The sequence below is a fragment of the Arachis ipaensis genome, chromosome B9 (assembly GCF_059453495.1).
Source record: "Arachis ipaensis isolate K30076 ecotype BB chromosome B9, ASM5945349v1, whole genome shotgun sequence".
In the NCBI taxonomy this organism is placed as follows: domain Eukaryota; kingdom Viridiplantae; phylum Streptophyta; class Magnoliopsida; order Fabales; family Fabaceae; genus Arachis; species Arachis ipaensis.
The window spans coordinates 132,681,684-132,702,148 of record NC_142444.1 but is presented as its reverse complement, the minus strand read 5'-3'; the positions used below and the strand labels follow the sequence as shown (position 1 = coordinate 132,702,148).

Below are 20,465 nucleotides of genomic sequence, written 5' to 3'. Positions count from 1 at the left end.
GATTTAAAAATGAAATGGCTCATTAAAGCTCATGAGAACATTACGTATTTTCAAGAAAATGCGCAAATCATTTCAGAAATGGCGTAACTGTCTTTTCAAATTCTAAAATTTTAAAATTGGCATAGGTCCGGCACGTGATCAAATAAAAGATTGTCATTTCGTTTTCTAAAAAGACAAGTTTAAGGGGCAATTTGTTAACACAAGAATTTGACTGGTGATGAAATTTGTTTATGGTAAAAGCAGACCAATAATTATTAGTCGAGTCGAGAATGATTGGAGTCGAAGCTAGAGCAATTCCAAACGGACAGCATGATACAGAACGTGGGATTTTGTTGGTGCCAAAGATGGATTCCTCGATGAGGATGCGTTTCAACTACAGATTGTATCGATCTAAAGAATTAGTTGAAACTAATAACAGATGGTGCAAGAGTGTCAAAGTCGAAGATTTTTAACACATGGAAAATAGGTCAAAAAGCAGTTACTGTTTTTTCTTGAACGTTAAGACTTTTGTTTGACCTTCAAACTGAGTTGAGAACATGGATGCGATTTCAGAGAGCAAGCTGAAGAAGAGAGAACGTGGGACTTGGAGACTAAGGGATGGCAAACTTGGATGTCAAGATTCTTCATGGTCAAGGCAAGGTCGTGGCCTGAGGAAAAAAAAGGAACTAGATCATGGGAAGAGAAAAAAACTTTGCAAATCTATCCTCATGGTCTATAAATAGGAGAAGTTCAGAAGGAATAAGGGACTTCAATCTGAACACTTCACTATCATACAAACTCTACAAAAATCCAAGTCACACTGACGCCAAGGAAAATCATAGAGTACAAGTGTATGTAAGTGTCTAGAGTCCAGCTTTTATTTATCTCTTTCATTTTCTTTGCTTTTATTTCCTTTGTCCTTTCTTTTCCTATTAATTCATTTTATCTTCATTTTTATTTGAGCATTTCTTTTTCTTTCTTCAAGTATTTTTCTTTCTTATTTCAATTTCACTATTTTATCTATTTAAAGCTTTCATTTATTGTACATACTTTCTTTTATTGCAATTCTTTACATTATTTGTCACAGTTTAATATTATTGAGCATTTTATATACTTTTCAACACAAATACTAATTAATTTTCAAGTCGAGTCCATTTTTTTGCAGAAGAATCATATCTACTCCCCGAAATGAGATCTTAATACAAACTTGATTCGACACCCTGTTAAGGTTACCAAAAATCAAGTGAAACAATCTCCTACTAGAGCTCTTTAAGTTTCAGCTCCTTCTCTTCAAAGCTTTTATAGAAACCATTCCAGATTTATCAAATTATCCTCTTCTCCTCTTCGCAATCCAACCTTCTCTAGGATTTTTAATAGCTCTATATAGCTTTCTTCCTCCCACACCCTTAATGACCTCCAACAATGAATACTCCAAGTCCACACACCACAATCACATATTAGAGAGACTCTTTGTTTACTGGCAGTGTCTATTGGATTAGATTCAATACAGAGATATTTCTCTAAATTTGCTATCCAATTTTATTCTTGTCTAAATTTTATCAGATATTATCCAATAGACGTGACTTCCAATCAAATTGGAAAATTTTGGATCACTATCTGATCGACAGTTTGAGCGGGTAAAATTAAGATGCTTTTACATTTTAGTAATTTTTCAAAAAGACAAATATTGAGTATAGAAACTTAGAAAGTGGCAATGCTACTGCTATTTCCAAGGTATAAAAAGTACTGCAATAATATTTTATTTTGATATTTATGTGATTTAAATACAATGAAGACCATATAAAATCATCACATGCTTAGTTTTTGGTGGTAACTAATTTGAAATGCAAAACAAAACATATTCCTTATTCCTAAAAAAAAAATCACCAATCTTCTCGCTAAAGTACTAAACAATGTACAATTAAGGAATAAATAAGAATTTTGGGATTGTGAATAAAGAAGACAAACATGGCACCGACGTGCAAATAATGTGTCATGGTTTATTCTCAACATGCCGAGGGCCAGCTTCTATATGGATCCTTAAGTGCAGTGGTGTTGCCAGGCCGCGAGAAAACCATCTACATGCATGGTTCCATTACATAAACGAAAACCGATTAATTTAACTTGACTCAACTCGAAGAACATATTATTAGATTATTATCTTAATATACAATGCATTAAGTTTATCTTAATTGGTGTATCATAGAATTGTTCAAGTACCTGATAATTCTCTAGTGTCCGCGACTTAAAACCTGCACTACAATAATCAAAATAGTACTCCCATGTCCTGATGAACTTTTCATCAAATTTGAGGTCCAAGATTTCACTAATAAGACAAATAGAATTTTCAAATATTGTTAGTGTAAGTAGTAACAAAAGAAATTTCAAGAGTTAAACTAGTAATGCAAGTAGTAAGTTCAATTTGAAACACAGTAAATATGTTACAATGAAATTAATGACATACTTCTGCTTTTTCATGAAGTTTCTTCTCCACCGCCTTAACGTTTGGTGGTAATGAATTCCAATGTTCTCAGTGTGCTCCACACTGCATTCAAGAATTTTCATTTCATGGTTAAGAAAGAGAAGAATGAATGGATTCTCTCATGGTCATTTAACTCAGCAGTAACATGCATATGAATTGTACCATAGTCTTGATGCAGCCGCCATGGCTGATGTTATCCTGCTTAGGCAGGGTAGGCATCCCCCTGGAAAAATATATTCCTTTATGAAATCAGAACTGCGTCGATACTCGTCGTAACGCTCGTCTGGGATTGATATGAACTGATAAATAAGATAACCATCTTCAATAGTTAGCACCAATGTAAACTCCAAATTTTTGTAGCAGTAGTAGCATGTATTTACATCTTTTCATGAAAGATATACCTGAAGAACTAGAAGTCCATCGTCTGCTAGTACTGATTCGCAACAGCCGAAGAACTCTTCCATGTATTCATGACCAACTGCTTCTATCATTTCACTGAAATATCCTTCTGCAAGTTATGCTACATGTTGGAAATACTGCTATTGTAGGTAGTTCTACTTCTGCATAATTAAAATGAAAAATAGCTTACCAAGATATAATCCTATCATATTTGAATGTCTTTGGTAGTTGGCGATAATCACACAGAAGAAATTTGATATGGTCCTGAAAATCATGAATTCATCACAATTAGCATGATACTCTTAAAATACTCTCAATTACTAAAATGAAGTGATTTAATATCTATCATGAACATGTTTCAGTTGGCCCATATATTAAGTTTACCATGTTTTTGCATCATATTTTATGTTAAGAAAATTGATGAAATCACACTAGCTTGTCATATACCTGAAGTCCAGCATCCCTAACTCTTTCTTTTGCAAGTTTCAATTGCTCCTTAGATAAAGTGATACCAGTGTATTTGCAACCGGTTCGTCTGACGACTTCAATAGCTAAACTTCCCCATCCGCACCCAATCTCAAGAATTTCATGTTTCCTACCTATTCTAGCCTTCATTTATTTAAAGAAAATTGAATACATTAGGCCTTTCACAAGCTAGCAACTAAAATATTGATAAAATAGCATTCAAAGGTACTTACTTTTTCAATGAGAAGAGAGATTTTTCTCATTTGTGCATCTTTCAAGTCTTCATCTTCATTCTATCAAATATTTTAATAAGAGAGGGAAAATGTGAACAATAGCTTCCCTAGAAATTGAGGAAGAAATATCTTTGAAAAGTAAATTGGAATCGAGCATCAAAATGTCGTAACGCTTGCCTTGAACACTGCACTTGAATATGTCATTGTTTCGTCCAAGAATAATGCAAAGAGTTCATTGCTCTACAAACAAACCAATGATTGATTGTAAGTAAATGATATAGAAGATCCAAAAACAAGCTTGATTGTAATTTGTAGCTAAAAGATTGTATCTAACATAAACTGCAACTTATTACGCATTGACTTCTTTTCTATTCTAGTCACAAAAAGTTGAAAGAAAGATCTAAAACATAGAAAGATATAACCTCCTAGATGTTCATGCATGTAGCAACTCTTATGAAAATATTTTTAGAGATGGATACATTTAGCGAAATATACATCTATGATTTCTAAGTGTGCATTATTTGTTCAGTGAAAAACTTATACCAGATCATAATGTCTAGAAATGTTGCGGCGCGCCTGTGTGAGAGTATTTTGCCTTGAGTAATGCTCAATGAAGAACTTTGCAGATGCTAAACTAGCTGTAAGGAAAATTGGTGTCCACCAACCCCTGAAGACATAAAAAATGAGTAAAAGTTTGAAAAAGCATAATTACAACAATATCAGTACTTCAAACAAATCATAACCAACTTACCTATTCTTCTTCAATTTTGAATTTGAAACATTAGAATCCCTGCTTGCTATGAGAATCTGTAGAGAACACAAAAGATACATGGAACTAAAAATTAAAGTCTGAATTAGACAGTTGTAATTAGATCCTAATAGTATCTCCAATGGAGTGTTTTTAGAGTATCACTTTTGATACTTTCAAGAAGTGCATTAATTTAGAATTAAAATATGCATTGGAGTTGATTTATGAAATGAAATCAGTATCACCTTAGAGATATGATATCACCTTGATAGAGAACCAATAAAATTTAACTACTCGTATAATTATGTTGATGAAATAATTTAAAATAATATAAAATTCTAATTTAACTAATACTAAGCATTGGAGAAGTAAATTTCATTTTTAATTTCAAATTACTATTTATGACATGGTCCCAAAAATGTTCTTGTAGGACCCAAAATGAAATGAAATTAGAACGAGCATTGGAGATGCTCTAATGATTATGCTTACCAGAAAAAGATTCAAAAGACCTTCATTTTTATCAACAAAAGAAAAGTCTCCATTAATATATGCATCTGCAAGGCCTAAATCAGCTTGGGTCATAACCTAACAACCACAAAAAACTGTGTTAATTATTTTATTTTCTCGCCAACAACTAGAATGAAATCAATAACTTCAATTTATGCATAAATCAAAAGCAAATACCTTCCAATAAAATTGAGGACTATGGATTCTCATAACACACTTCAGAGAGCACTTTATATCAGTTCCCTCGAAGGTAAACATTGTTCCTCCTTCTTCCAATAAACTACAAACTCCCCAAGACAAAATACATAAGTTATTCAATAAGCTTTTACATGTCTAATTCAATAGATAGAACATGGAATAGATGGAATATTTTGGATTTAGTTACTGCCAAGAATTGAAATAAAATTGAATCAAATATCATCTAGAGAGCATAATGTTAATTGAACATGATACTACTAACTTGAGAGTGTAAAAGGCCCAGATTATATGAAATAAATGTCTACCCATTAATAGAAATGAACTCACATTAAACAACCGGTAGTAACATAGGAGCTTAGGAATCTTGTCACAAAAAGGCGCGCTCCAAGTTCCTTCCAAGAAGGCACCATGTGTTTTGGGTTGGTTTGGAGGGAGCAACATCTTCCAAGAATGCCATGTGCAGCAGTCATGCCAGCCTGAAAATTTTTGTTTTATATACCATTTCTTACAACTCAACATTTGAAAAGAAAATAGGTTCATCAAAAGAAATTTACAATTTATGTTAGCCATCACTGTAGTATATATAGAAAGAAGCATTAAGCCTTAGATGTCTCAAATACAAGAAAATATTACTTTTATATTTTTCATTTTCATCATAATAAAATTTGCTTTAACTACCTTCAATCCATCTTCATGAAATCCATAACCTGAAAACCACAAATATAGGCATACATCATATGTATATTTGAAGTATATCAAAGTGCCCGGACATAGTAAAGGTTATTATATAAACAAAAAAAATGATTAGATAGCTAAGCATAAGTTATGTCATCAATCAAGAATTTTCCTGCAGTATTTGTGTATTCACATTCTATAATGTTTGATAATTCAACAAGTCCTCTCTGATATATATATATATATATATATATATATATATATATATATATATATATATATATATATATATATATATATATATATCAGACCTTTATTAAAAGTTGATTTTCCATATAAAAGCTTATAAACCAAAACTTGTTATTCCCATCATTTTGAAAGATCTCAAACAGTATTAGTGTTTAACACCAAATTGAATGGTGAAAACTAGAGCCTGAAAGCTAGGGCCTCAAACCTTGGTAGGCGCCGCAAAACCAAATTCTTCTTTTTCCTTGAATATTTTCAAGTTCTTGTGAAGCCCTGAATGCAGCAACTGATGGAACTGGATGTCCAGTTGACCACTTAAGCAAGGTATTTTCCGGTGTATGATCTGGATTTAGAGTTACAAGAAAAGGTAATCTTGTTTCTCCAAGATTCTGCAAATAGAAATACAAGATCAACTAACAAGTTTTATTCATAGTTCACTTTTCTTCTAGTAGATTTCAATTATATACAAATGCATTATAGGAATTGTTGCTAACCTGAAGAATGTTGAGCCAGTATGTCACACAAACTCTGTTATCCTTACATCCAAGAAAATTCCATGCACTCCATGCTACTGGGTTTCGAGGCATTAAATTTTTGTCACGATGAAGAAAAATGTCACTGCCAATAGAGATCAAACAATAATTGTGCATTTGGACTTATTTGAAGATAGAAAATAAAAGATCTTTGATTTTTTTAGCTCTTAGTTGCTTAGTTTATTCATGGACACATGAAGTTTCATATCCCTAAGCAAAAAAGTTTCTAGTCCCAAGGGAAAAAGTCATCTTCCTTTGATGAATTTGATTAATTCCAATTTAAAAATGTAACTATGACAAGCTGTGTTTTCATATTCCATGTTAGAAGAAATTTTACCTGTAGACATATTGAAAAGCACCGAGAATTCTTCGCTCATCATATGTCGCTGCGTCTCCTAATAATCTCAGTGTATCTGGAGCATGTGTCGCCATTATGCAGCCGTCGTATGTTTCTTTAGAACCATCTTTGTATTGCAGAACACATTCTGCAATAAAATTTCTAGGCTTCTTACTTGAACAACATCAATTATTTGATTTAAAAAAAAAGTGCATGCCAAAAATTAGAGTAACAAAGGAATGGTCTAATCACTCACCTCCGTCTGTTGTTGAAACCAATTCCACCTCACAGTTGGTAATTATTTGACCACCTTTACTCACAATCTCTTCTTGGACCTAATTTTCATAACATGTAATCAATGTCAAACATTTTTTTCATAACTTAAGCTGAATAACATAGGTTCAAAATTTTAAAAGTACTACAAACTCAGTCATAAATGGCACCTTCTTAACATAGCTTTGCGAGCGCCATCTAACAGTTAGCCATTGTGGCCTTCCAAAGAGCTGTGGAGGAAGGGCCAAGTGAATCAAGAAGCATTATTGGATATAATAAGTATATCATTTTCATCATTATGCAAAATGTGACAAAAATGGAAGCAATTTAATTTCCTTAATACCTGAAGTAGATAGTGATTGCGACAAAAAGAGAGAACTGAGAAAGCAGAAAAACTCATAACTCCTTCAGAAGAGCAGGACCATATAGAACCACATATTGGAATCTACATTCATTCATTCAATATAATAACAAATCACTAACCAAAGAAATATTTATAAAAATCAAAAGAGTCTAATAAAATGCAAATAAACTCACAAGATATGCTTTCACAAATAATTCAGAGTAACCCCTTGACTTTATGAATTGTTCCAAAGTCTCATTCCGGTCCATATCAAGATTGTTGTCAAGCATATCAAGATAGCTGCATATTTAATTCAAAAATGAGACAATAAACTCAATTTATCATGATATAATCACTCATGAACTGGCAAATAGCATTATGCTTCTCAATTTTCTTTAATTCCAGAGTGCACCCTCTCTATGTAGTATATTTTTCTTATTATATTTAAAAAACATATATTTAATATATTGACAATTTAATTTTTAGAAACCCAATAATTTAACAAGTTAGTCTTTAAAGTTTCTGAATCCTTCGATGGTGACAGAGAAAACTTAATAAATAAGGTAACAAACAACCTTTCAATTTTTGGATATATATCTCACATTTCATTGACAATCAACCACAAACAAATAATGGAGTCATTAGCATTAACTATGCATTAACTATGTTCATATAGTACTATTTTGAAGCAAGCATTAAGCATATAAAAAGTGTAGGCATAGATAAAGAACTACTTGCCTTATAACATCATCTTTGAACTTGATAATTTCTCTAACCATTTGCCAGAAATAAGGGTTTATTACATTCTTTTTCTGTGCAAACAAGCTGGGCAAACCATTCCTGCTGCCCCATTCGCAGCCGCGGCCGCTATCAAGGCTGACGGCAAATGACATGTCAGATAATTCCATGTCAACTCCAAGACTCTCAAAGAACTCCATCATGTTAGGATAAGTTACCTGTTCAATCATTCATGTTACATTCAATGTATTAGTTTCATAAAAAGAAAAAAAATAAATAAATAGTTCTTTGACTTTTTAACTCGAAGACATGTAAAATATCCTCATTTTTTAAAACTGTGAGACATTTAAGTTCTTTCATCTAAAACAGAGTAAATAGTCAAATTGGTCCGAAAGATAGCACGATCTTCAAACGAGTCCGCGTAAGAAAAAAATAATAAAATTTGTCCCCGAAAAATTTAAAATTGGTAACGTTAGTCCTTCCGTCAGTTGGATGATGACGTGTCACATTAAGTGTCACGTGGCATATGATGACGTGGAGGGCTAATGCCACGTGTCACAAGATGATTGGTTGACATGTCAGATCGGTGACACGTGGGTCAGTGACATGTGGCATGCCACGTGGCACTTGACATGTAAAAAAGTTATTTATAATCAAAATAGTCCTTGAAAGTTCAGATGTAAGTCATATTCATCCCTAAAATTTTAAAAATTAATCAAATTAGTCATTATATAATTTTTTTTATTTTTTCTTGATAATATTAAATTTAAAATATTTTTGATACTACTAATTTTAATAGAAATGTAATTGACAATAAAAAAATTAGTAATTGTATCTTTTCTTCTTAAAAATTTGTTCAATAAAATTATCTCTCTCCTCTAATTCTTGTCAAAATCTCTCTTATTTTTTTCTATTTTAAAATCTTTTTTTTACATTATTACATTTTGTTGGAATATATATATATATACACTCAAAATTGAAATGTAGATATTTGTTAACCTAAATAAAGTTATATGCTCAAAATCAAAATTTATGTATGTTAATCTAAATGAAAGTAATAACGTAATGAAAAAAAAAAATGTATAAATTTTTATTAAATTTGTTTAGGTTAACATACATAAATTTTTATTTTGAGCATATAACTTTATTTAGGGTAACAAATACATACATTTCAATTTTGAGTATATATATATATATATTCCAGCAAAATGTAATAATGTAAGAAAAAAGTTTTAGAATAGAAAAGAATAAGAGAGATTTTGACAAGAATTAGAGGAGAGAGATAATTTTATTGAACAAATTTTTAAGAAGAAAAGATACAATTACTAATTTTTTTATTGTCAATTACATTTCTATTAAAATTAGTAGTATCAAAAATATTTTAAATTTAATATTATCAAGAAAAAATAAAAAAAATTATATAATGACTAATTTGATTAATTTTTAAAATTTTAGGGATGAATATGACTTACATCTGAACTTTCAAGGACTATTTTGATTATAAATAACTTTTTTACATGTCAAGTGCCACGTGGCATGCCACGTGTCACCGATCTGACATGTCAACCAATCATCTTGTGACACGTGGCATTAGCCCTCCACGTCATCATCCAACTGACGGAAGGACTAACGTTACCAATTTTAAATTTTTCGGGGACAAATTTTATTATATTTTTCTTACGAGGACTCGTTTGAAGATCGGGTTATCTTTCGGGAACCAATTTGACTATTTACTCATCTAAAACATATAAGGGCAAATAGGTTCCTCGAAGGGACTTAAATGTCTCGCGGTTTAAAAATTGAGGGACACTTTTTATATTTTCAATTAGTCGATAACTTATTTAATGATCCGAGATATATTTGTCATTTTTTCTAAAAAAATTGGTGTTTTAATAGCAAAATTAGTGATTTGCTCTGTTCTTAGCATATGTCACATAAGTATAGTAGATATTTATATTATTTACCATAGTTAATTATCTTTTAAATTATAAAAAAAATTATTTATTTAAAATAATATAAAAACTCACTATACTAATGTAGCAGATAATCAATTGAAACAAAATAAATAACTAACTTTATTCTCGAATCACCTAAAAATTCCTAGCAGCGTCAAGTTACAAAAGTACAAAACTGCATTTAGAAACTAACATTTTCAAAATCAGGAATATTTTTCAACTGCTTGCTCTCCTGCAATAGTATTCCTAGTTGCTAATGAGTTATATCTCAAATGGCATAGTCTTTTCATACTCATCTAGTTTACAACTTTTTATCATAGCATATTATCAGGGACGGAGCTACTCTTACGGATGTGGAGGCAAGCGCCCCACTACAATTTGAAATTTTATTGAGTAGTATATAATAATAATATTTATTTGCCCCCACTAAATTATTAAATTTGACTCCACAATAAGTTTTTATTAAACTTTCGACATTTAATAGTCAATTTGAGTACTTCATATTAGATGTCCATTATAATGATGAATTTTTAAATTTAAATAAGATTGTTGTTCTTTCTTAGAAATCGACTCGAAAGAATATTATCTATCCATTTGTGTTTCTTCTTTTGAAATTAGCTTTAGTTTTTTATAACTACACTAATTGAATGAACTTTTTCAACAATGAATATCATCAAGAGCTAATTGTATGAAAGTTGAATTTTAAATGATTGTTCAACAACATATACAAAAAAAAAACATTTTGATTATATTGTCAAGGTTTCAAAATATGAAATATAAAAAATTAAATTTTAAATTATGTTATTATTTAAATTACTATTTTAGTATTTTAATTTGTAATTAGATATTTTGAAACCTAATCATATTTTACGATAACAAAATATAATTATAACAACAATTATACTACGTATACATAAAATAATTACTTGTATAAAATAAATCTTAAAATACAAATTTTAAAATACAAAATACATATTAAAAATAAGTTAAATAATATATATATTTATACATAAATCTATAGTAGATAATTTGATACCTAATTTTTTATGTAAACTTAATATTTTTATTATAAAAATTATTATCATATTATATATATTTTGCTCCCACTATCAAAATTTTTTGGATCCGTCACTGCATATTATATATCTTGTGTGTTGTATAAATATTGGCATCTCTGGTGGGATGGCAAAATAATTTGATCGAGGATAGATACTTATAACTAAAAGTGAAAAGAAAAATGATGAAATTTTTTTAAGATAAACCAACTATTATTTCTGTTTTATTATTTATTGTGGTTTTCATAAGAAATGACTTTGTAAATTTCTTACCAATATCCAATATGAAAGGTGAACCGTCAAAATCGCCCTTGATTTTTTAAAATACAAACAAAAATACTTTTTCACTTTTGATAACGAACAAAATATCTTTAAACTATTATAAAACACAATAAAAATAACTAAAAATAATATTTTTTAGAGTCAATAGTCATTCTGACACTTAAAAAATTCTGTTTTTGTTAAAATAGACCCCAAAATTTATTTTTGATAAAATGAATCCAAAAAAATATGTACTATTTGACAAAATAGCCTCAACGTAACTCTTCGACGTTAACGGAAATGTCTAAGTGGCACGTTAAGGGCTTACCTAAAGGATTAGAGTGATTTACGTGGGGTTGATTCACATTTTAACCTGAAGAAAACCCTAAGTTCCAAATTGAGTAGGTGGTGGAGCAAAAATGAAAAAGAAATCTTTGTTGACAGAGAACAACGTTTTTATCTGCGAGACAACTATGAGGGCTGAAGAAGGGAAAAACCATTTGATGAAACCTGCTTATGCTGTTAGGAGGTTTAATTCGGGTCAACCCTTGATGTTGATTTTTTTGACAGGTATGTTATTTTGAATGAAACCCATTGAAATAAAGTTTGTGATTCTTCTTATTTGTTGAATCTTTTCCCTTTCTCTTTCTATTTTGATAGAAATTGAGAATGGGATGTGGCCATGTGAGTATTTTGTTTGGATTGATGAAGAGGAAGAAGACATTAAAAAAAATTAAATTGAATGTTGAAAGGAGTAAAGCGATGAAAAGTTTGGACAATGAGAGAATTACAAGGCAACAGCTATGAGGTCATTTGTGTTTGAACAGTACATGAGGAGGATAGAGACTTTGTTGTTGGTGCTTGTAATTGGGGTAGCTATAGTTATATTTATGAACATGTTCTCTTTATTTAGGTAGTGAGAGTGTTGTTGTTGTATGATAGTAAAAATTAGTAATAGAGAATGCTACTTTTAGGTGTGATGAATGTTGAATTTGTATCCAAAATGAATATGTATTTCCTGAACATGTGCTAAATGCAACAATGACGATTCTTTATCAGATGAGATTTTTACTGTGAGTCAATGGGGATCAACTGCAATGTGAAAGAGTGAAATAGGGATTTCAAGTTTAATAATCTCTCATCTAAAACAGAATAATATTGTAATTTCATATCTAACCCTCTAGGTAAGCACTTAATTGCCAGCTAGACATCTTTATTAATATCCAGAGTGAGGAGTTAACATCGAAACCATTTTGTCAAACCGTGCCTATTTTTTGAGGTTTATTCTGTTAAAAACAAAAGTTGGGGTTTATTTTGACAAAAACAGAATTTTTTGGGTGGCAAAATACTCTTTACAGTTTTTATAAGTCGCAAATAATTTTTATATTTAGTAAATCACTTATGTATTTGATCACAAAAATTTATAGAAATATTTAGATAATTATTATAAAGTACATAAAAAAGTCACATAAAATTTTGATTTATAGAATTTTTTTTTCATTTATTTGGCCATTAACATAAATAAATTGCAAAAAAAATCTACTTTAAGAGTAAAATCACAAAACCTTAAAAATAAAAATATTTTTTTTTATCATATTTGTGAAAAAACTGAATTAAAATTTAATGTTTAAAATATTTTTTAAAAATATATATTTAATGTTGAATTTTTTTTGCCTTTTAAAATCTTTTGAAATTATTTTTGTGTTAATAAACAGATTGTGCAGATTCTATAACACTTATTCTGTACATTATCTCCTTCGTAACATTATGAAAATTTTATTAAATATGGGTAATTCATCTTGATAAGCCAATGAGTGTAAAAAATTAAACCAATCAGCCAAAATCAAAATTGGTTCATGAATCAACCAAGACACAATTCTATATAGTTTGAATTACCCTAATTCAAATTTCACTCTCAATGTAATTCGAATCAACCTAATTCGAATTACACACGTACACACTCACTAATTCGAATCAGGCTGATTTGAATTAGTCACACGCACGCAATCCAAAGTAATTCAAATTGGGGTGATTCGAATTACTCCAATTTGGCTGCAAGTAGTAATTTGAATGAGGGTGTTTCGAATTACTCAGGATTCAGCTATAAAAGGAGTTCGAACCAACCTCATTCGAACCACTTTTCCACTATCCTACCCCACCAAATCCCAGAGAAAACGACCTAAAACAACTCCAACAAAGGGTTGAGTAGGATATTTAGCCCATGGGAGATAATCCGGACAGAGCTCTAACCATTGGCATGATGACTGTCGAGATCACATGATAATCCAGACTCCTGTGGTCGCTAGAGATGGACGTCGCGAGACATGTATGAGGTCCGTTGTAGCGTTTTACCTCCCAAATACCCTTGCGCTGCCGGAGACTTAGCCTAATCAACCATGTGCACCCATTCCCAAACTCAGAACACTTCCCTACATACCGGCGATAGTCATACTCCACCACTTTGTACTGTACCCCGCGTCGGATGCTATACGTCTTCACACTTAACACAGCCTCATCTTTATCCTGAAACTGCTGACCAACCTGAAACTCTGTAAGACCACCAGACCCTTGGGCATCTCTAGCACCAAATCAAGTAGGCTCCCCAGGAACCCCCTCCTGTCTCATGGCATCCAAGTCCAAAGATGAAAAGTGCGGAGGGTACTGCTGTGTCCCAGAGCTAGAACCACCTCCAGCCCCACCTGGATTACTCGCTACAATCTCGTCGCTACTATCATCAGCAATGAGATCCGGCTCGACATCATCATCGTCAACATCATCCAACAATGCATCGCCCAGACCAGCCGGTGCCATACACTGTAAAGAAGTCGGCACCCTATCCACGATACCAACCTCTCCGCCTCCACTACAGTTGAGATCAACAGCGAACGACGGGGAGGCGACAGGTTCGTCCGGAGGTTCATTCATACGGACGGGTGAAGATGCACCAACAGGTCTGGAGCTAGAACCGGCTACCGTGCCTATAGTGTGGGTATTTCGGTTCGAACCTCCCGAGCTAGATACCACGTCAACCAGCTTCGCCAACAGCTCAGATGTCCTAACCTCGAAAAACTGCCGACGATAATGAAACAGGACCTGCAAGTCCTCATCACTCCCTATCATGAAACAATCATACTTCACGATTTCTTGCAGCACTGAGATCAAAATGCGATAGAATAACTTCTGAACCCGTTTCACGCCTTGCAGACCAAGTTTCTGTAGTATAGAATTCACAAACTCATCATAGCTCGTCGTAGGCCTGATAAAAATACTAAGAGGACCCTTATCAGTGAACTTCACACCAGATCGTATTTTCTCTTAATCGATCCTCTGTGATGAACCAATACTACAAAACTCTCCTCACTAGCTATTTTCTCACTCTAATGGGATCAATTTACGTTCACACCATATTTATACACCTCTGGCCCTGTATAATTCGAAACAGTATAATTCGAATTATGCCTTGATTGAGTAATTCGAATCTGGCCAATTCGAATTACTAAGTGCAGCGTGTGTGTAATTCGAATCAGGTTGATTCGAATTAGTGAATGTGTGCGTGTGTGTGTAATTCGAATTAGTGTGATTCGAATTACATAGAGATGCAATTCGAATTAACCTAATTCGAATTATATAGATTTGTGTCTCTGGTTGATTCATGAAGGGTTAAGTACTGAAATCGTCCCTAAGGTCTGGGGTGAAAATCAAAATCGTCCCCGACCTTTTTTTGTTATTAAAATCATCCTCAACGTTACAAAACGTTATAAAATCGTCCTTTTCTACTTCAATTTTATTTTTTTACCATATTACCCTTTCATTATTAATAAAAATAATTAAAAATAATATTAACAAATTAAAACACCCTCCCTCCCCCACCCTCAACCCTCAACCCTCACCCCTCACCCCTTCGTAACTCCCTCACTCCCTCACCCCCTCCCTCACTCACCCTCCCGTAACCCCCTCAGCCCACTCCCTCACCCCCACCCCTCAACCCTCACCCCTCCCTCACTCCCTCACCCCACTCCCTCACTCACCCTCCCGACGGCGTTTCTCGGCGGCAGAGGCACGGCGGTGGCTGAGCACGGGTTTCTCCTCTCTCTCCTCTGCACCCGAGCGCTCTCTCTCTCCTCAGATCTCGCTTGCTCTCTTTCTCCTCTGGCTCTCTCTTCCTCCAGCGACCACCACGGCCACAGCGCACTCAATGGCGGCAGCAGTTCGGCGATGGCCCAACAATGACGACGACGAATCCCTTGCAGCAACAGACGCAATAATGAACAGCTCCTCCTCTCACTCGCGCTCTCTCCTCTCCATTTCGGGCTCGATAACAGTGGCAGTTTTGCGGCAGATCTTGGGGGAGGAAAAGGAAGCCGGCGCTGCTTCTTCTTCTGTGATTGACTGCCTCTGCTTCTCCTTCTGCTTCTGCTTGAACTTTTTTCACTGGAGAAGAAAACGAAGATGCTATTCTCCACCAGAGACGGCGACCTCTTTGAGTCTGACGATCGGAGCTACCTGAGCTCTGGGTGTCCTCGTCCTCGCCGGTAGGAGCCTCCTCCTCTTCGCGGTGCTCAGCTTCGGTGTTCGACATGCTGAGATTTAAGAACATGAACATCATTTTTTAAAATTTTTTTTAATTTCTGTGGTTGTTGATTTTGGATTTGAAGTGCAATTGATGATTGTTGAACTGTTGTCAAATTTAAATTTGTTAGTGATTTATTCTGCTGAATTTGTTATTGTTCAATTTGCTGGATTTGTTGTTGTTGCTGGTGAAGAAGAAAAAAAGAAGGGGAAGTTTGCAAAGAGCATAAGGAAGGGGATATCAAGATCCAAGGCCAGTGAGTGTGGCGGAGGAAGGGGTGGAAGAAGTGAGAGGCGTTAAGGGGTCAAGAATGGAGTTGCTGGTGGCGGAGGAGTAGAGGAGAGAGAGCGCGAAGGGAGGGCAAAGGAGGGTGGCGATGTTGAAGTTGAACAAGAAGAGGAAGAAGCTGTGTTTTCTCACTGGGAAGAGACATCGGAGGTGGGGGTGGGGGTGGGGGAGGAGTTTTTTGTTTTTGTTTTTGTTTTTATTTTTTATTTTTTATTAATAGTTAAGGGTAATTTGGTCAAAAAATAAAATTGAGATAAAAAAGGACGATTTTATAATGTTTTGTAACGTTAGGGATGATTTTAATAACAAAAAAAGGTCGGGGACGAATTTGATTTTCGCCCCCGACCTTAGGAACGGCAGTACTTAACCCATTCATGAAGCATTTTTTCTTCTGGCTGAATTGTGTAATTTTAAACTCTGATTGGCTTAATTGAGTAATTACCCATTAAATACACTTCTTTTATAATAAAATTAAAATTTGTACTGACATGCGTCAAGTATTATTCAAGGTTATTATGTATAAAAATTTTAAAATTATTTTTTAATAAAAATAACATATTATGATACTATTTTTTAAAAAAATTTAAATTAACAAAAAAATAATATAAATAGTTATATCTCTACGTATTATAAATATATTAAAAATTTTAATTAGTTAATTTTTTCATAAATTTTTTATTAAACACTTTAACTAATATTTTTAAAACTCTTTATTAGTGAAATTTTTTTCTTTTAATTTACAGTCATATGCACATAAAAAGTAAAATATTAAATTAATTATTGATATAGAATACATAATAAAATATAAAATATATATTAAAAATAAACTAAATAATATATTTATACATAGATATATAATAATTAATATAATAATTTATTTTTTAAAATTTCTTAAAAAAAGTAGATCTTTTTTTGTCCATTAAAAATTGATCTGTCGCAAATTTAAATTTCATTAAGGGTTTGTCACTATTAGCCATTAAATTATTACATGTACAAAGTAAAATTTAAACCTTTATACTTTGGCGAATGAGTGAATTAACTATTTGAGTAACACAAAATCCCAAATTGATTGAAAAGGGTAATTTTGTCAATAAAATGAATGAGTGGTGTGCCAATAAAAGAGAGGCGGCCCCCCAAATAAGGAAAGGAGGAATGAGGACTGCACCACATCACCAGGACCACATCTGACACCCACCATGCTTTGGTCCACAGATTGTTATCAATTCAGTAGTTATCAATTCAGTGAACAAAAACAGAAACACATGTTATTTTTGTAGATTTTTTTGTATTTTTTCCTCTTTAGCTTTTCTGAATTAAATTAATTAAAAATATTTATAAAAAGAATGCTCAAACTACCAAAACAGTATTGAATGTTCATATTCGACAAAAATTAAATAACTTTTATTAGGAGATACGAACGATAAATAAATTTTTAAATAATTTAAAAATAACGATTATTATATATAATAAATGACTTCTTCAGTTAATTAAATTTTTGTGTGTAAATATTTAGATAATTATTTGAAAGATGTATAAAAAGATTCAAATAAAATTTAATTTATAGATTTTTTTATAAGAAACATTTTCGTCATTCAAAAAAATAAATAAATAATATTCAATTTAAATAAAATCATAAAATTTAGAAACAAAATTGTCTCAATTTTTATTAATATTTAAAAAAAATCACATTCAAATATAATTTTGTATTTTTTAAATATATATTTAATATTTAATTATTTATGTCATGTTCATAAATATTTTAAGATTTATTTATTATTTATAATTTTTATCAGTAATATAAATTTTTTATACAATTTTGATAATTCATCCGACAAAAAATAGACATTAGTAACGTGTATGTTTATATGCGGCTAAAAATGACCCAACACAAACTAATTAAACACTACAAACGCTAACTAGGTTTTATTCCACTTATCGCAATCAAAGCATCATCAAAGGAAAATTCTTCTATTTTGACAAGTCAATTCCGATCCGATGTTCTACTATTAGTCTATTACGTGTCGATACATGCACTCATCAATATATTTATGGTACTGATTACTGAACTAACAAAAGAAATCAATTTTCACCTTTTTAAGAAAATTGATAAAATATCATTATTTAATTGGAGAAAGTAGAAACACATATATTATCTACGAAACTAATGTAATTACATGGATGTTGAGTTTGTTATCAATCTGATTCATTATATACCAAAATCAACAATTAAAATTAATTATTAATAACTAATTTTAATATATAAATAGAATTTTTATTTGCTATCAATAGCATTAATGCATTTTTTCCATCCTGATCACTTTGTCATTTAGTCAGCGAAATGAATAGCGTAAGATTAAGAATAATGATAACGACTTACCATGCTCATCATCAGTGTGTACTAGGTAATATTTTATATTGAAAAATTTAAAAATATTATTTACATACTAAAATTAATTATTAATATATTTATATATAAATATAAATAAATATATTATAATTTAATTTTTTAGTATGTATTTTATATTTTAATATATATTTTAATATAGTTGAAAAAAAATTGGGTAATTAATACTATACTTTGTTTTTTACACTAAAAATATTAGTCTCTTAGCATTTTTTTAATATAACAAGAAAAAGAAAATATCCAATTGTTTCTTTTAATTTTCCTTCTTTTACAAAAAAGAAAAATCCTTCTAGTTTAAAGCTAGTTGCCTATCTCCCTTGTTAGTACTGTTTTGGATAATGCGGCCAAGATTTTGAAACCAAGAACAATTTTTGCAGTATTCAATCTCTCCAAATAAGTAGTAGAAAGCAACCAACGAACCAACCAATAGCAGAAGAGGAGTGGCAACAATTAAAACCAAAATTGAAGGCAACGAAATAGGAGTAGTTAACAACAAACCAAATCATTCAAAGTATTCCTACAAGAATGTTTCAGCCTTTCAGCATTCATAATATGCAAATCGAAATATACCAAACAATGTGAGAATTAAAAAGAAAAACAATGCAATGAAAAAATTGAGTCAAGTAATTATTACCCGGTTGAAGACCATGAATCCAAGGTCCAAATGAATACCATCAACATTCACAGTTTTGGCATGGCCTCCCAAATAATCTTCTTTCTCGTAAAGTGCCACTTTCGCTCCCTCTTTGGCCAATACATACGCTGAAACCAATCCACTTATTCCACCACCCACCACTGCCACTCTCATCTTTTCTTTTTTCTTTTTTCTTTTTTCTTTTCCCCTTAATACTACTATTCAGTTGTATAAAATATAAATTGCTCGCAGTGAAATTTATATATGTAGGCGCACACACTATCCCTATTTGTGAGGTGAGTTCTAGCCTACACCTGACCAAATGAGGCAGTTGGAACGCCTTGTACTTTTTGCATTGTTGTCAATCCAATCTTAAAACACGTGGTGTGTGCTCAGTATTAAGGGAGTGGCATTGGTGGATATTTTGACCGGCAAACAGCTTTATAAGGTGTTATGAATATTGTAATTTTGTGCGTGACTTTTGTGGGATTATATATAAGAAAAAATTTAGATAATTATCAAAATTTATTATTTTTTATCATTAATTAGTTATTGATATTTAAAAATATGAAATAAAATATATTATTGAATTACTAAATTAAAAAAATTAAATTAATAGTTAAATAATAATAAAAAATAATAAATTTTAATAGTTACTAACATTTTTTTATATATAATATATAATATGAGTTTAATTTTGATATATTGATAATGTAAAATATTTTATACAATCGTATAATTATATTTTTTTTTAGATAATTATTTACGTAGTTAATATAACAAATAATTATTTTAATTAATGTAATATTATATAATTGAATATATGTATAAAATTATTTTATTTAAATAATATATTAAAATTAAATTTATATTATATATGACAAATGTATAAATATATTTTTATTTTATGTTTAGACACCAAAAAATATATATATTTTTGTTCACGTGGCCTATTTAATTGGATTCGCTGATGTTCAATTATTTTCTTTAATCCCACTATAAGCTGTTAAAAGAAATTCAATGCTATACATTTATATGATGAATTGCGGATAAAAAATAATTTATAAGAGAATTTAAACTTTGATATTTTTTTTTATGAAATGAATTAAATTTTTATTCAACCGGTCTGTGTTTTACAAAAT

The 20,465-nt window shown here is 31.3% G+C and overlaps 1 protein-coding gene and 1 long non-coding RNA gene across 3 annotated transcripts; one reads left to right on the top strand and one right to left on the bottom strand.

The window, feature by feature from the left end:
• Positions 1-1,705: 1,705 nt before the first annotated feature.
• On the bottom strand, positions 1,706-19,638 carry LOC107617708 (uncharacterized). Of its 2 annotated transcripts, none has more exons than XR_015899381.1 (24): positions 19,324-19,564; positions 8,157-8,374; positions 7,613-7,718; positions 7,419-7,520; positions 7,246-7,305; positions 7,059-7,137; positions 6,803-6,950; positions 6,427-6,550; positions 6,141-6,321; positions 5,690-5,718; positions 5,339-5,487; positions 4,991-5,093; positions 4,796-4,891; positions 4,310-4,365; positions 4,102-4,225; positions 3,736-3,798; positions 3,559-3,618; positions 3,308-3,469; positions 3,051-3,124; positions 2,863-2,969; positions 2,624-2,760; positions 2,444-2,524; positions 2,200-2,305; positions 1,706-2,057 (listed from the first exon to the last, which is right to left on the bottom strand). XR_015899381.1 is itself a non-coding variant. In XM_088498318.1 (24 exons), the coding sequence occupies exons 1-24, from the start codon at positions 19,495-19,497 to the stop codon at positions 1,986-1,988; spliced, it is 2,598 nt and encodes an 865-aa protein (XP_088354444.1). In that variant the 5' UTR covers positions 19,498-19,638; the 3' UTR covers positions 1,706-1,985. The 2 variants fall into 2 exon arrangements, 1 of the variants encoding a protein (XP_088354444.1); XM_088498318.1 differs by having other exon boundaries at positions 2,863-2,956; positions 19,324-19,638.
• LOC107617709 (uncharacterized) lies at positions 11,863-12,485 on the top strand. Its single transcript, XR_001615049.3, has 2 exons — positions 11,863-11,997; positions 12,088-12,485. It is a non-coding gene; the product is annotated as an uncharacterized LOC107617709 (long non-coding RNA).
• Positions 19,639-20,465: the final 827 nt, after the last annotated feature.

Bases quoted from the DNA above. Each gene is read 5' to 3' on its own strand.
- LOC107617708 (XM_088498318.1), bottom strand. From the start codon at position 19,497: ATGAGAGTGGCAGTGGTGGGTGGTGGAATAAGTGGATTGGTTTCAGCG. The intron at 3,799-4,101 runs GTATAAGTTTTT...GTTTGTTTGTAG, and splicing joins TTTCTAGACATTATGATCTG to AGCAATGAACTCTTTGCATT. The intron at 3,125-3,307 runs GTATATGACAAG...CATGATTTTCAG, and splicing joins TTAGGGATGCTGGACTTCAG to GACCATATCAAATTTCTTCT.